The following is a 17278-nucleotide window of genomic DNA, read 5'->3' as shown; positions in this document are numbered from 1 at the left end:
AAATATACAGAAATATGTTTCTAAATTGGTTTTGTAGATTATATGCTGGCTTCTGAAAAGCAAGAGTGTTAATTATAGAAAACCACCCTTAAGGGGCTGGGAGTGTGGCTCGATGACAGAGTACATGCTTAGCAACAGGAGGCCCTGAGTTCAATCCCCAGCATCAGAAACAAAACAAAACAAAACAAAACCAAAATTTGAATTTACAATGAAATTCTCAAAATTTTGTCTACTGTGTAATTAAGCTACATTACAACAAATTAAATAACTAATGATTATTACTATGTCAAAATAATTTCATAAATTTATAAAAATTTCAAAATCTTTTAGTTTTATTGTCCTCAGAAACCCAGGAGTATCACTAAGTAGTCTTTTACTTATCATCTTAGCATTCTTTCTGAATTTATATTCTTTTTTTTTTTTAAAAGACCTTTATTTATTTATATGTGGTGCTGAGGATTGAACCTAGAGTCTCAACAGCCCCAGCCCCTAAAGACATCTTTCCCTGATTACTTTGTTTAGCTGAAAAGAAAAAAAAAAAAATTTCTTAAAAATAAGGTGAAGTCTAAACTAATTCAATAGCTGCTGGTATTTCATCTGAAACTTTAAACAGCTACAAATCCATAAGAGGAAAAGGTTAAGTAAACACATTAGCTTTAGTGCATCATAAAAATTAAGATAGTTATTTTGGGAAGATTAATGCAAGCCAAACTGATTGAAGCAGACTTACTAAAAATTCTGTCATCAGCAGTTTTATTTATTTAGTTTAGCATATGCTAGAATATAATACATAACCTCATGCCATTTCTTATCATAAGTAGTCTTTTACATAATTAATTTGTGCCTAACATTTTATATAACAAAAGAAAAAATGAATCTGTAAATTATCAGAAAAGAGCATAGGTATAGGAAAATAATACATTTTTATATAAATTATAAAGGACAGTTACAATGGAAATCCACTAATTTCCTCTCTTAGTTTTATCAAATAAAGTCAACACACATTATTCTGTGAGCTGCTAAGAATGTACAAACACTGTGGCCCTTTCGAAAGAGAGTAGTCAAAGAGGGAACGTTGTATTGATATACCCTGTTCTCAGTTCTTAACTGGAGTTGAGCTTCCTTTCATAGTCTTCTTTAGGTGGTGATAATTTGGCAAGATTTTCATCAAGAAATCCAGTTGTAGAGTCTGGGGCTAAAAAGATAAGATAATTAAGACTGGTAGAAATCAGAGTCAAGAATATTAGGTAGAAATGATTCCTATTAGGTCAAAGAATGATAGGTAATTTCATTGACTTATTTCTTACCTGTTTGTGTTTTTAAAATATATAATAAAAATATATTGGGGTCTGGGGATGTGGCTCAAGCGGTAGTGTGCTCGCCTGGCATGTTCAGGGCGCTGGGTTCGATCCTCAGCACCACATAAAAATAAAATAAAGATGTTGTGTCCACTGAAAACTAAAAAATAAATATTAAAAAAATTCTCTCTCAAAAAAAAAAAAATTGGGCTGGGGTTGTGGCTCAGTAGTAGAGTGCTTGCCTAGCATGTGTGAGGCACTGGGTTTGATTTTCAGCACTACATATAAATAAATAAAGTCCACTGACAATTAAAAAAATATTGATTGGTAACAAGAAAAAGGCAAAAGATTTTATATATAAAAATATACAGAAATACGTTTCCAAATTGGTTTTGTAGATTATATCCTGGCTTCTGAAAAGCAAAAGAGTGTTAATTACAGAAAACCACCCTTGTAAAATATTCAAGAGTATATTGCTTTCTACACAGATGAGACACAGTCATCGATCTTTACTATTCAAATGCCAGCAGTGTCCAAACTGAATGTAAAACTCACTTGGGGTACTTGTGAAAAATATGGATTTTTTTTAGGTCTGTGCCTAGAAAGAATCTCTGTTTTTATTAAAGACCTCTATATAATCCTTATGATCAGTGAAATTTCGAAAACAGTGTCATACAACATTAAAAATTAAGCTACAGAATCTTGCTTATTTAATTCTAATTTCCTTTTTCCAACTCCTGCTTCATTTCTGTCTTTAATCATTCTTGTTGTTACATAGAAATAAGAAATTACTGATTTTTTCTTTTTAGTTTATAATAGCAGTTACTTGTAATAATAATAATGCCAAACATTACAAAAATAGAGTAAGAATTAAGAGTTTTAATATTTGATAAAATATGTCTAAGAAGCAGAGGCAAAGCAATAAATGTCTTGAAAATATTTCTTTGTGGGCAGGAAAAGGAGACTAGGTAATTAAAGGAATATATATTGAGTATGTCAAGCAATGATGCTCAAAACTTCAATCTAATGTTTTATATTCAAAGGAAGTCCCAGATGTCTTATATTTTTTATTGTTTATTCTAACATTAAGCTCCAAATATACATTCTTCATTATTCTTTCCTGGTTTATTAAGAAAATATACAAACACACTTGCTTATTCATAAGCTGTTTTTATAATCAAGCTGTATTATGCTAATAAACATAAACAGATCCAGGTTAATTTGGTAGGGCCATTCCTTTGGTAGGGCCTTGAAGATTGATATTTTAGGATTGAATCAATATGGTCTGTGAGGTTTGATGATGTATCTTCAGTGAAAATGCTGAGACCAGGAATAGCAATCTGGATTTTCTTTTTCCTCATAATCAACTTGTCATTGTCATTCATGTATCAAATACACACACAAACACAGGACAGTAACCTAAATACTCAATGACTGCGCTGCAAATTAATCCAAGTTTCTCAGAAATGTTTCTCTGATGTTTTATTTTATTTATTTGCTTTTTTTTTTTTTTGGATGGGATAAAACCCAGGGCCTCATGCGTGTTAAGTATGCACTCAACCAACTGACTAATCATTTGCTTTTTAAATGAACTTGTTGCCCATGAAGACAATTAGCTGGTGTTGGGGAGGGTTAACAGTCCTAGAATGAATTCTTTTTTAAAGAGAGATTGTTCTAGTACCTGTGGTCGCTCAGTTTGCACCCGACGAAGGCAGTCTGCACCATAGATCACTGTATTCTCAGGGATGACTTCAAAAGTATTTAGGTTGCAACAAGCCCCAATGATGCAACCACTTGTCAATATTACATTTCTGCCTACATATGCTGCAGTAAAAACAGAAAAAAATTGCAACTTAGGACATCATATAATTATAACGCTTCTTGTTGTGTTTACAACTCTTTTTTTCTCTGAGATTTAGGTACAAAAATGTAAACTGGCCTTAAGAAAAAAACAACAACAAAAACTAAAGAAAATGCGTCAGTTCAGAGTTTGCATAGATAGCACAGGGGAAGACAGTGCAAAGCATTTAAAACAGAGCTCTGCTGCTGACTATTTTTGTGGCCTTGGGCATGTCACTGGTCTTTGAGCTCAAGTTTATCTATAAAATGTGGAGACTACCCCACTTCATATTGCAATGAGAAAATAAAAGTACTAAGTTCAATAAAATAAAAGTACTAAGTTCAACAAAATAAAAGTACATAGTTCAATGAGAAAATAAAAGTACTAAGCACAGGTCTGACACATAGTAAGCTTATAATAAGTCAAGAATGCCAATAATGATAATAATTGGTAATCTAAATTAAAATTATGACCATTAAGTAGATTAACAAAAAAGTATGATCTGATTTAAAAAAAGAAGCATTTTTCCCCCCATGCCATTGAGGACCAACAAACCACTGTTCTTAAAGAAGTGTCACTTTTCAGGTTCTTTCTGCACTTTAGTGGGATAAGCTCTTGGAGCTGGTTCCCAGCAGTTCTGGTGACTTGACCCAATTTTGGAGAGTAGATATTTGTTTTTGATTGGCTGGGGGAAAAGTAGTTCTAAAATAAAAGAAACAAACCTGCTTGAGTAACTAACTGATTTTTTTCTATGACTACACTAATCAACTAAAATATCACTACACTAGGGTTTAATAGAATTTTTTTTCAAATCTTTCAATGGAACTTTATGATTTAATCCAATCACAACTTCAAAATACACACCAGCCTTTTAATTTTAATGTATTTAACCACATTATCAAATAACTACATAATTAGATTAGGTTCTTTTGAGGCAAATAATTAGTTTGACAATGACTTAAGTCCAATTCTAAGCATACCACCTTGTCATAGTTTGAACTCCGGTTGTTTCCCAGGACATGACAAAAAGAAAGAAGGTAATAAAACTCTGAACAGAGCTTACCTTTTGATTCAATGACATTGTTATCCCCCATTTTCATGGCTTGGGAATCTGTGAGCCCAGTTAAGTAAATACTATAAATAAGTTCACTCGCGCCCCCCCACCCGTTTTACACAGTATGTCTTTATATTACACTGGAGCACAGAGACATGGGAAAGACTTTGCAGGCTTTCCCTTGTCAAAAATCTTTGCTCAGGGAAACCTGTAATAAAGTTTTTTTAAAAATATTTTTTTAGATGTAGACAGACACAATACCTTTATTTTATTTATTTTTATGTGGTGCTGAGGATCAAACTCAGTGCCTCAAATGTGCCAGGCAAGCATTCTGTCACTGAGCCACAACCCCAGCCCTGTAATAAATAAGTATCTCGAGGTATAAATAAATGAATCCTTTTTTAAAAAGAGTAACATAACCTTGATTTTATATATTTTCACATTCTTTTAAGAAAAGCAAAACTATTCATTACCCAGTCACTGAAATACAGTAGACAGTGTTTTATGTTTTGCTGACACCATGGAAAAGTTTTACTATTTTTTCAGAGTATAAGACAAAGCAAAAGAACTGGTGATACCCTGGGAGAAAAGAAACAATATATATAGAATAAAATATTTTCACCCCTGCCCACCATATTTTTGAATCAGACAACATATTGTCTATTTAAAATAATAGAGAAATCAAACTGACAAAGGTGTGGTTCTTATATCAAGACAGAAGCCAGAATTACTATTTCTGTGTCCACTGCCATTCAGTCATTGCTACTTGACAATAAGTTATAGTTCCAGCAAAAGGACTTTCAAAATGCTGAGCTAAAGATGTATGCTTGTGTGTCCGAAAATGGTATGTGATATTTATTCTACTGAATTAGTCAACAGATCAGGAAATATATATTTTTCTTTTTTCTTGCAGTGCTGAGAATCAAACCTCACACAAGCTAGGCATGCACTCTACCACTGAGCTACAGACAACCCCAACCCCAGAAAAGATTTTTTAATATACTGCAAATATGTCCATACAAAAAGCAAGACAATGTACTCTTAAAAATGTCATTATAGTTTATATTATAAATATATTTGATAGATAAATCCTGATAATTTCTACAGGGGGAGATCTGGGGACCAAAGGACATCTGGGAATGATTTATGGCAGAATAGTAAAGGATACAACAGCCAACTTCAAACACATTGTTGGTGCCAATGATCATAGGTTTGGGTTCTGGATCTTCAGTGTCAGGAGTGATATTATCTGGATGACTATAAAAAGAAGAGATAAATGATAAAACAAACAAACAAACAAAAACCCAGTAACACAATAAGCTGTTTCCTTTTCCTTTAAGAGTTTGGGTTAAGGGCTGGGGATGTGGCTCAAGCAGTAGCGCGCTCGCCTGGCATGCACGGGCTGCTAGGTTCGATCCTCAATACCACATAAAAAAATAAAGACATTGTGTCCACCTAAAACTAAAAAATAAATATATATATAAAATAGTTTGGGTTAATTCTCTCAATTTTACTTGTGTCAAGCTTAAAATATATCACTGTATCAGTTATTTCTTGGTCCAAGTGAATCATTTCTTCTTTATGTTAAAGAAGGCTTGATTTTTTAGTTGATCAGAAATGTATATAGTAAGAGACAGCCTTCCTTTATTTCTTAAACTCAGAATTCAGAGGAGACTGACTCTACTTTTAGCCTGTTAAGTTAGATCATACCTAACCTGAAACTTTTCCATTCTTATTAATCATTCAAGATTGTAAAATATAAACAGATATGCACATAAAATAATTATTTTATGATATTAGTTGAAATATTTGAAGACAAATGCTTGTACTCTTAGAGAGGAGGAAACTGTTTTAACCGGTGTTTATCTCTGACAGTTGAGTAACTGCAGAATATTGCTTTTGTTAACTGACTTACACTGAAGGTGCCAAATGTTTTTTAAAGAGAAACTGCTTAATATACTGAGACTCCCAAATCCTAAAGCAGTCAGACAAATCAGTCTTTTTATCACAGTTAAATATTTTCCCAAGGTCTTTCTTACAAATTCCATACATTGTTGCTATAAATTAGGTATAAGCCAAATTTTCTTGCCAAAATTTTATCTAGAAAGACTTACAAATGCTTATGAAAATTTCATGAATTAGTTCACCGAAGATCACATACATGTTCTAATATTTTATTATTTTTTTATCTTTAAAGTTTAAAAATTGCCTCTAGGATCACAAATTTTTCACCTATAACTCTTGGTATTATTGTGCAGAACATGGGAAAATATACAGTTGATTTAAGCTCAAAATTTTTTGGGCATGAGTAATATTTCAATCAGAACCAAGAAATCCAACCAAAACTCTTCATAGCACCTGGAGGTTGGAGGTGCTCAGGAAGTGTTTGCTTAAGAGAAGGATGACAAGATGATACAGAAGGGGAAGGTCACTGGACCTGGACCCAGAGGTGGAGATTCTAGTCAGCCATTAATCAGTAAGCTCTCACCCTGGGCAAATCTTTTCCTCTACTTGGTTTTTGGGTTCCACATTTACTTGTGTTGAAATAGATCCTTCATGTTTCTCCAGCTCTAAAACAGTGGGCATTCCAAATGTCAGGTATAATTTTTGATTTTTTTTTTTTTTCAGTGCTGGGGATTGAACCCAGCGTGTTAGGCCAGTGCTCTGTGAGGAGTGAGCTACAGCCTAACCCCCAAAACTTATATTGATGAAAACTGTTACAGGTGCTGCTTAATTCACAGTGTCTGTAAGTCTTACGCATTTATGATGAGGGCCTGTTCTTCTATCAGGTTACCTTCACCAATCACTATTGGCCCAGCTTCAGCAATAATTCGTGCTTTGGGGTGAATCACCGTCCTTGGTCCTGTCAAAAAATCATTTGAGAAGAAATTATCAGTGGAGATCATGCTTCCAATAGCGGGGTGGGACGTGACCAAGGGTGGGTGAGGCTATTGGGAGGAACAGGCTATGTACTTTACAAATAATATGTCCTGTTATTAGTTAGTGCCAGATCTCAAGTCAAGGTGAGTGAAAGAGTACAGGCATGAAAGCCAGACAGTTTTGGCTCAACCTCCATTTTGAAGCATCTGTGATCTTAGCCAGGAACAGACAGCAATCTTGCAGGGTTGTTGTATGGGTTAGGTGAGATGATGGTGGAGACAAGGTATGTGCCACATAGGTGGCAATAAAAAGTAATTCCCGAGTTGGGTTATTAGGTCAGTTGGTAGAGCATTTGTCTTGCATATCTGAGGCATTGGGTTCAATCCTCAGCAGCAAGTAAAAGCAAATAAATAAAGGTATCATGTCTGTTGCCAGCTAAAAAAACATTTGAAAAAAAAATTGTTTGGGTTTTTTTTTTTTTTTAAAGTAATTTCCTTTCTTTCTTTCTCTCAAAAAGGTGAGGCTCTCTGCTTATGATGTGGTACTTTTTTGTGCTAGTGCTCCACAGGATTCCTCTTATTACTTACTACAAGATTAAGAGGAAAATATGAGTGGACAGTAGTCAAAAATATATGGGATGTAATCTTAGCTTTGTTATCCTTAATGCAAGCATATCCACTAGAAGGAGGCAAAGCTTCTGTTGTCTGATCTTGGATATGATTTTGACTGGTTAAAGTAGAAAAGGTGAAGGGAGAGAAAAGGAACCACAGATAAATGCTGAGGTCCTAAGACTCTGGTGCATGGAGACCTGAAGTGATGCCTCCAACCTCAAATCTAGGGGAACAAGGAGGGGCCTTATCACATACACTTCAAGAGCAGGACAATGGAGATATTGCACTCTTAACAAGAGACCCTGATTCTGGAATGCTAGCACACTCTCCTTTCTTGGCTTTTATCTACCCACAGGCCTCATGTTCTGGTGATAATCAAACTACTGATGAGAAAACATATCCTTCTCTTAGTCTATCTCCAACACACATCTCACTCATCCCTCAATATCAAGACTACTTCAATGGGTAAACAACTGGATAAGGGGTGACTAACTCTGAAAGTAAGGAAGGGTGGACAGAGGATGCACAGAGGGTGGAAAGGGGGTCAGGAAGGTGACCTTGTCCAGAAAATCCAGTATTTAATTGTTAATTAAAAAAAAATCAGTATCTGTTTGTGGTAGGTAAGATGCAGCACTATATAGTATAGGGAAACACAAATGAACACGTACTGGAGTGGGTGTATAGGCCAGTGGTAGAGTCTATGCTTGGCATGTATGAGGCCCTGGGTTTGGATCCCTAGCACCAAATAAATAAATAAATAAATGAACATATACTATTTTTGCCCCTTTGAACTTGTTATTTTGAAAACTGGGAATGCTTAGCACACTTACAAATGTATTAAACCAAATAAGGATGTGTTTTTGGTGCCCAGAGAATGGGAGGGAGTCTCAGTGCAGCTTATTCTTTTTCCTGACAATGAAGAACTACAGGGATTGATACAGTGGGTGGGGGCCAAGACAGGATGCATGTCCCAAGATGCACTGTCTGGTAAGAAAGCATAAGAGTGGCCTTGATATTTCTCTGTCACCTCTGATTCCCCAAATTTTCAACAGTTAAGTATAAAATTCCCAGTCAAATTCTCCTTCTCAGGATAGAAGATGTGATCCCTGGGAAGTTTCTCAAGTTGATCATGAGTGTGAACCTCTGTGCTTTTCTTCTCTTATAAATACAGCTCCCCTGACATAAGTGCACAGATACAATCTAGACACGTACTTATTTTTTCACATATATTTTAATAAATATAACTATTTTCCAAAACAAACAAAAAACCAAGAAGAGTGATATCGCTTCATATTTCTGCAAATCTTTTTATTCCCCTCTTTTTTATTAGAGCATCATAATTATACATAGTAATTGGGTTCATTTTGACAAAAATCATACATACAAGGAATCTGATTTTGAGTCCCATCCTCTCTTTTCCTCCTCTCCTAATTCCTCCAGTCTCCCTCCTCTACTCTATTAAACTTCCTTTCTTCTACATACATGTAAAAGTGAAATTCCCTGTTATTTTTACATATGAATATAACATAATTTGTTAAATTCATTTATCTTCCCATTTCTCTTTCTCCCTCCCATTCTTTTATGTCCACTCCACTGATCTTCCCTATATCTTTTATGATATCTGATCCCCTTATTTATCTATAGAAGAAATAGATTATCATTGCCAAAAATTCAAAATAATGCAAAAAGTGAAAGTTTCTGTCACACTTATTTGATTTCCTAGAGGCAACTATTCTTAAAAAAATTGGGTTATATTATTTCATAATAAATACTGCTATATACTTCAGATCTGTAAGTACCGCTATATATAAGCTATATCATTCAAAAATTCAAAAATAAATGCAACTTGTAGAAAAACTATGTATTACAAGTGCATTCTTCTCTAAATGGTAATTTTTTTTCATGTAAACATATCTAGGTAGATATTCTTTTTACTGGGTATAAGGTATCTCACATTATATTAATATGCCACAATTTACTTAACTGACTCCTTAACAATGGACACTAAGAGGTTATAAACCTTTGAAGGAAAGATGCTAAATAATGCTGACACAAATACTGGATTCCTTTGAAAGGAGATATTCCTAAGTCTTCCAGATATATGAGCCAATTAAAAGTTGTAGTTTGCACAATACTAGATTTATATTTTACTTCAAAATGTTCCATATTAAAGGGAACCTATTTTAGGTTCTTTGTAATTAAAGCCACAGCCAACACCCTACCCTTTCTAGAAAATCTGAACTCCAGATTCTATTACTTAAAGGCTATGTGCTTCCTCTCTCAAAGGTCACCCTTCTCATCTATAAAAAAGATGACATCCTACCTCATTGGGTTGCAATGTGAATTGTATGAAAAAAAAATGTTTTAAAAGGAGCTCATAGGATCTGACACATAGTTGTTAAAAATGAGAAGTTCATTGCTATTTGTGGCTTGTGAGAGCTTTTCAAAAAATTGACTTTTCAAAAACATTTTTTTAAAATTAAATTCAGGTCCAAGAAACAGAAGTGTCTGCTTTCCTCTTCTATTAAGGTATCAAGGTATACTTACTTTTAATCAAGGGGTGAAATTCTGTACCTTATTATAGGATTATAATAAGAACATTTTCTATAAGCAGTTTTAAAGATCTTAGACACGAGGCAGAGATCACCATGGCTATGATAGAAAGCAAATCTTTTGCCCTTGCTAAATAAGTAGCCAGAGGCACTAGACATTTTGATGGCTCTCAAACTATAGCTTTTGACAAGCAGCACTTGTAAGGAGCTACCTCTGGATAGATTAATAAGCCATAGGTACCACTAAGACTTGTGTGTGTCTTTAGAAGTTCCTATAAAGTGCAGTTTTTTGTTTTTTTAGTGGGGAGGTATCAGGGATTGAACTCAGGGGCACACCTATTTTGTATTTTATTTAGAGACAGGGAATGAGTTGCTTAGCTCTTCACTGTTGCTGAGGTTGGCTTTGAACTTGTGATCCTCCTGTTTCAGCCTCCCCAGCAGCTAGAATTACAGGTGTGTGTGCCACTGCACCTGGCCTGAAGGGCATGTCTGAAAACAATTGACATTTAAAATTTTCTTTTTCAAAAATTATGTAATACATGCTCATTATATTAAAAAGTCCAAACAAATAAGCACAAATTAAAGAAAAAATGAGACAAATCCCAGAATATGCCTTTTTCTTTTGTAGTGGTAGGGACTGAACCCAGAGTCTGGAGCATGCTAGGAAAATTTTCTATTGAACTACACCTCCAGCCCCATAAGATGGCTTGTACAATACTTTAAAACAAAGCTGTCATTTTAATCAGGTATTTTATTATTTTTATTATTATTAAGTTTTGTAATAGGTAACTGGAAAACTCTTGGTTATAAATCTGAAGGCCCGGAGAGGTAAAGCATAGCAGCAACACAGGTGACCCATGACTTAGACCCCACTGCCTCCTGCTGGCAGCACTGCCAAACTACAGGTCCTGATGTTCAAAGGTTGCAAGAACTGCCCATTAATCCCTAAGTTTTCAATTAGTTAAATTAAATTAATTATTTAGTTCCACAAATGGTATATTTCTTGTTCAATTTAAGTTTTTATAGGTGTTCCACATCTGAGATGATGGGACAAAATGGATTAAGAGGTGAAACTATTAACTTTGTGAGGTGACAGCAAATGAGATTGGCAGTAATAAACTGGACAGTTCCCCTAAACCCTCTTGTAGGTCCTTTTGGGCAAAGACTAGAGAGATTTGAATACGTGTACTTCAGAATATGTGACTGCTAAGATTTTGGTTAGACAGACTTCTTCAAGGAGTCTGCAGCTTCAGTGAATGATGTGGACAATCCACCTTTGTCTCTGTAAGGTTCTGTGCAGCACATTGGGCAGCAGAGAGCTCAGTAATACAAACACAATTATGCAGATATAGTTTACTTCACTCTTTCCTGCATACCATGAGAACTTTTAACTAGAATGGGTCTGAATTCAAACCAAATTTAAAGGTCTTAAGGTTAAAATGTTTTAAAAATAAAAATCTGTCACCATTGAAAGTTTTTTCTTTTTAAGTCTGTTGTGAACCTTCTTGGAACTCTTTCTGGCAGGGAAGTTAGTGTATTTTCTTACTGAATGTGCTGAAATCCTATTTGGCTTATCTCCTTGTTTGGATAAATGTGTTTTGAGTTGGAGCTGCGTTAACTGGTGGATGCATTATTTTTCTAAATGGTTGGCTGGACTTGAGGCAACACAGCCAGAAAGGCATTCCTTGCATCACATTTCCATTTCCCTCATTTGGTAAGGGGCACTTTTCCTGTCTACCTTTGCTACAGAAAGCAATCTCTATAAATGTTTTCCTATGTCAATAAATAATTTAAAAAGCCCCAAGCTCTCTCTTCAGAAAATTAAACAATTCCCTTGACCTATAAGCTGAAGTACCCATCTGAGCTCCTTTATAAGCAATGATTTCTCAAGTCAAAGCCACGGTTCAGCCATACTGAAAAAGACTCTTACAATAAAAAGGAGGCTTTTGATTAGTATTAAAACTCTGCTGGAGAGAATGAATTAAGTGGGACAAAGTATTCCATTACAAAGAGTTCTGCCTTCATATTATAATGTCCCAACCAAGCCCTGGCCCAACACCAATAGTGTGCCCCTAGTCCTCTAATGGACTAGAGGACTGTGCTTGGAGGTCCTTTCTGAAATATTCTTCAGCTCTCAAAATGAAGATTTACAGGAAATAATTCATGCTGCATGAATCAAGGCAGCTTAATTTAAAACAGGCCTATTTTATCCAAGTTATAATGATCAGGAGAGCTGTTATTTTTCCCAAGGTCTATTTCTGAGCAGCCCCTAGTGAGGGGGTGAGGCATCAGCAGAGATTCAAGTCAAAGGCTCCTGGATAAGAACTGTAATTTCAAGCTTCTGACTAATTTCTCTAATAAACGAAATTACCTGATTTTCTTGGAAAACAGATCAGGTTTAACATTCCACTAACACGAATCATACCAAAAGAAAAAAATTACTTTCTTTCTGAAATATTGTAGAATGGAATAGTTTGTAAAAGTATAAATGACTAGAAAATGGAAAGTGGCACAAAAACATCTTGAAAAATCTTCAAACTGCATTTGAGTTTACTGGTACTTAACCCAGAAAATAGGGTTCATTAAGTACTCAGGTCTCCAATTCTATAAGCACATAAGACATAAGAAAAAGACTTAAATCAGTTATTCTAATAAGTCAAAACACAAAAACAATAAAAGTTCTAAAATAACAAGACTGGTGGGGAGAGCTGTAACCAGATGACTTATCTTTATTCTCTGCCTGGATTTAACTTCATAATTATATCTCATAGGAGGTTTTTAAATCTGATGTTCTTTTAGAAAAATGAATAGCAGCCAAAAAATTAGAGATATTTTATACTAAATATAAGAGTAACAGAAATACCAATTCTGGAATATTTATACAAACACATGTGCGCATATATATATATATATATATATATATATATATATAAATATCCATTAGAGATAAGAATTGTGAGGCTTGAGTACAGAAAAATAAAAGAAGGAAACGTATAAAAAATGAGGTAAAAACTGTGGAAGACATAACATTGTGTAATTATATCACTCTTCTGAACTTTTTCTTTAATTTAAAAAAGTGATTTGTTTCTGTGAAATATTTGAGTAAATTTTCTTGTTTTAAAAATTTGGAGGCAGATGTGATGGCACATGCCTGTAATCTCAGCTACTTGGAGGGCAGAGACAGGAGGATTGCAAATTTGGGGACAGTCTTGGCAACTCAGCAAGATCCTGTCTCAAAATAAAAAAATAAAAGGGCTGGGGATGTAGCCCAGTGGTAGAGAATCCTGGGTTCAATTCTAATACAAAAAAAAAAAAAAAAAAGAAAAAGAAAAAACAATCAAAATAAAATAAAATATAACATGGGTTTGGAGGTGGAGCTATTTAAAAGGAACTGACTCTCCTATAGTACTTGTGCTTTTGTTTACACACCTCCCTTTTCTCATTCGAGGTGATTCTTGGTAGTCAAACATCACTTCCTGGCCTGTAAGACCAGAGCTCCATGCTGGACAATCAATTGATCAGCCCTAAATTATTTACTTCTAGACTTTTTATATGTAAGAAAAAATCTTTGTGTGCTTAAACTACCATTACATGCAGGTAAATCTTGTCTTGATATACACAATTACAAAGATGAGAAAATGAAAGTTAGTAAGGTTAAGTAACATGTCTGAAATAACCTAGCAGGTAAGGAGTACAGAACAAGCTAACAGATTTGTGGACTCCATGGTGCATGCTCTTAATAAATCACTCTAGAATGCAAATTCCACAGAGGCAGGACTTTTCTCTGTTACGTTCACTGCTCTTTCCCTAGTGCCAACAGTGCTTGGCACATACATCATGGGTACACAACTTCTATGTCTCAAATACATGAATAAATAAACACTGTCTCATTAGTATTTCAGCTAGAAATTTAAACATGGCCTCCACCATATTATATTCTTTTCAAAATATTAAACATAGGAGAAAACACATTGTTTTGTCAATACAATTAGGAAACTAATAAAACAGACATAGAAGGTATTATCTAAATGTAAAGCACTAAAATAGATTAATACATCAATTCTTAAGAAACAACATTAATAAACCATTTTCTTACCTATAGTAACATCTCCTCTGATTTCACTTTCTACACATACAACTGCTCCGGGAGCAATCTTCACACTATAGGAAGAAAACGGTAACTTACATCATGGGAAAGACCAAAAATAGAAGCTATGCTGGGCCTGGTGTAGTGAGTGGTGCACCCTATAAATCCCAGAGGCTATGGTGACTGAGGAAGGAGGATACAAAATTCAAAGCCAGCCTCAGCAACTTAGGCCCTCAGCAACTCAGTGAGACCCTGTCTCTAAATAAAATACAAAAAGGGGCTTGGGATGTGGCTCAATGGTTAACACCTCTGGGTTCAATCCCTAGTAACAACAACAACAACAACAACAAAGAAGCTATGCTGGCAGTGTAGTGAAGAAAAGCTTAAAACAATTAATGGAAAAATGGAATGTCAATTGTAAGAGGGCAAGGAATTATAACACATTATAAATTTCTCAAGTGACATATTATCTATCAGGCCAAAATCATATATACTGTTAAAATGTTAAGAAGAAAAAGAGCTTTGATTTTTCCTTTGAATTTAACACCAGCTCTACTTCTAAATAGCAAAAAAGCTGAAAACTACCTAAATATCCATCAATAGTGGACTGGAAAATAAATATGGTACTCTAGGAATTAATGTACAGTTATTAAAATGAATGACCAATTCTTCATGTAAACATTTGGGAATAATTTCCAAGCTACATTGTTAAGTAAAAATAGCAAAGCCAAAAAATGGGCATATGTAATATGCTACTATTTTTGTAAACAGGGAAAATTAGTATGTTTTGATTTACAGTTGTTAGTACTATATAGAAATACATTAATTTTGTACATTGACTTTATATCTTGAGATCTTGCTAAACACATTTTTTATTTTTCAGTGCTAGGGATAATCAAGGGCTCTGTACTTGCTATGCAAGCACTCTATCATTAAGCCACACCCCCAACCCCTAAACCCATTTTTGTAGATTGTTTGGAATTTTTTACATAAACAATTACATTGCCTATGAACATACACAATTTCATTTTATTTTATTTTTGGTACTGGGGATCGAACAACTGAGAGACACTTGCTTACTGAGCTGCAACCCCAGAACTATTCTGTATTTTATTTAGAGACAGGGTCTCACTGAGTTGCTTAGTGCCTTGCTTTTGCTGAGGCTGGCTTTGAACTTGTGATCCTCCTGTATCAGCCTCCCCAGCTGCTGGGATTACAGGCATGAGCCACTGTGCCCAGCAGAGTTTTATTTTTTCTGTTCAGATAGCATATTCAGATAGTATGCCTATGATTTCTTCTTCTTGTGTTACTGCTCTGGTTTAGCCTTCCAATACATATTACAAAGAAATCATGAGTGGAGATTTTCTTCCTTGTTCTCAATATTATAAGAAACAGTTCCATAAAGCCACTAAGATCCTAAGATCCTAGAAACTCTAATTTAAGCTGTGAACTTTGCATTTTCAATATTAAGTGGGCTGGGGATATAGCTCAGTTGGTAGAATGCTTGCCTCGCATGCATAAGGCCCCTGGGTTCAATCCCAGCAGCAGTAGTACCACCACCACCACCATGACCAAACCCCCCCCCCCCAAAAAAAAAATGGTAAGTGAAACAACTGAAGCTTTGTTGACCACAATGTTATTGCATCAATTTATAAATTTTTCAAAAACTTATTTTCTCATTTCAGTAAATATGTTCTGCAACCAGCAAGGACTGGAAACCTAAATTGAAATGTTTTACTAATTTACTTTTTTCTGAACTTCTATTTTCAATATTTATTCATGAAAATGTTTATTTTTAACTTATGGTAGATAACATAAAAATTAGTGGCACTTTCTAGTTATGAGACTTTTTCAATAAAAAAGTGCTGAAAGATTTCATTTTTAAAAAATGGACTTATGTTACTCTTTCAAATGTATGTTCCTCAATGATTATTTGAATACTTACAAACTATCACTGGAATGACAGATAAAATATGAATACTAGTTGTCTTTAGAGAGGTAATTGTGAAATATTGTTAATAATGTTGGAAGGGGGATAAAAATACAGTCATCAACTATGTATTTTCTAACAATAAAAATAAGGTGAAACTACATAAAAACATTAGAATGCTATACTTCCATTTAAATAAACATAAATGTTTATAACAGGGGTTGTCCAAGCTCATTCATGAAATATACTGTCCATTGCAATATTGATGCTACAGAGTTGAGTAGCTGCAAGACTGTGAAATCTCCAAAGCCTAAAATATTTGCTAACTGGTCTTTTACAAAAAAGTAGACTCCTGTTCTACATGAACAACTCATCTCTGTAATTTCACTCCTCTAAAACTTTTATTCCTCCAGTAAAGAAAAGAGATATTATTAAAACAACAACAACAACAACAACAAAGAGCAAGAGAAGAAGCAATAACAGGTAAAGTTACAGATTTCTAGGAGACTGTACAGAAGAAGGAAAGCAGTTAACAGGCTTAACTTAGAGGTACTAGGTTATTTAGGGAAATGTGTATGGAGTCCAGGGGGAGAGCAGTGGAGATGAGAGATAAAGGATATAAAGTAGAGCTGTTGGATACCTCAGCCCTTCTCTACCCCAGTGTGCACAGTCAGATGACCCCTCTCTGAGGTGCTCTGTTCAAGATACCAGACCCAGAGGTAAGTGGGGAATGAATGATGGTCACAGTAAACAGGGAAACCATCAGCTCTACTTGCCCTGTGTGCCTCCCTGACTCTCACAAAGAATTTGAGGCAGTCTGGAGAAACTACCATACATTCTGAATTCTTTAGTGAAAAGGCTGGTTTCCTGGCTGCCTTTTCCTACCCTGAGGCTCATCAGAGGATCCTCTTATGAATATACCAGAGCTACCAGGTATTTAGTCTTCATTTTTTAATAATGTATAGAGAACAAAATATTATCAGACATTTGAGGAATGCTTCCAACTAAAAGAAAAAGAGAAAAACA

General features: G+C 34.7%; 1 protein-coding gene across 4 annotated transcripts in view; it reads right to left on the bottom strand.

Moving 5' to 3' along the window:
• The window catches only part of Dctn6 (dynactin subunit 6), a 46822-nt gene that overhangs the window by 26211 nt on the left and 3333 nt on the right, over nt 1-17278 (bottom strand). Inside the window, exons 2-7 of one of the 4 annotated variants that reach the window (XM_046453314.2) lie at nt 14332-14396; nt 6950-7055; nt 5361-5449; nt 4202-4249; nt 2980-3122; nt 737-1195 (exon numbers count right to left, since the gene is read on the bottom strand). In XM_046453314.2, coding sequence (XP_046309270.1) covers nt 1097-1195; nt 2980-3122; nt 4202-4249; nt 5361-5449; nt 6950-7055; nt 14332-14396 — 550 coding nt within the window. In that variant the 3' untranslated portion in view covers nt 737-1096. Of the gene's footprint in view, nt 1-736; nt 1196-2979; nt 3123-3166; nt 3841-4201; nt 4250-5360; nt 5450-6949; nt 7056-14331; nt 14397-17278 lie in introns of those variants that run through there. The other 3 variants (XM_058582293.1, XM_058582294.1, XM_058582295.1) reach the window with 3 other exon arrangements.

This window comes from Marmota monax, unplaced genomic scaffold (genome assembly GCF_021218885.2).
Source record: "Marmota monax isolate L192 unplaced genomic scaffold, Marmota_monax_Labrador192_F-V1.1 WCK01_AAM20220418_F8-fsc00117, whole genome shotgun sequence".
Taxonomy (NCBI): Eukaryota; Metazoa; Chordata; class Mammalia; order Rodentia; family Sciuridae; genus Marmota; species Marmota monax.
The sequence above is the reverse complement of the archived record's forward strand: the minus strand, read 5'-3'. Positions and strand labels throughout refer to the sequence as shown.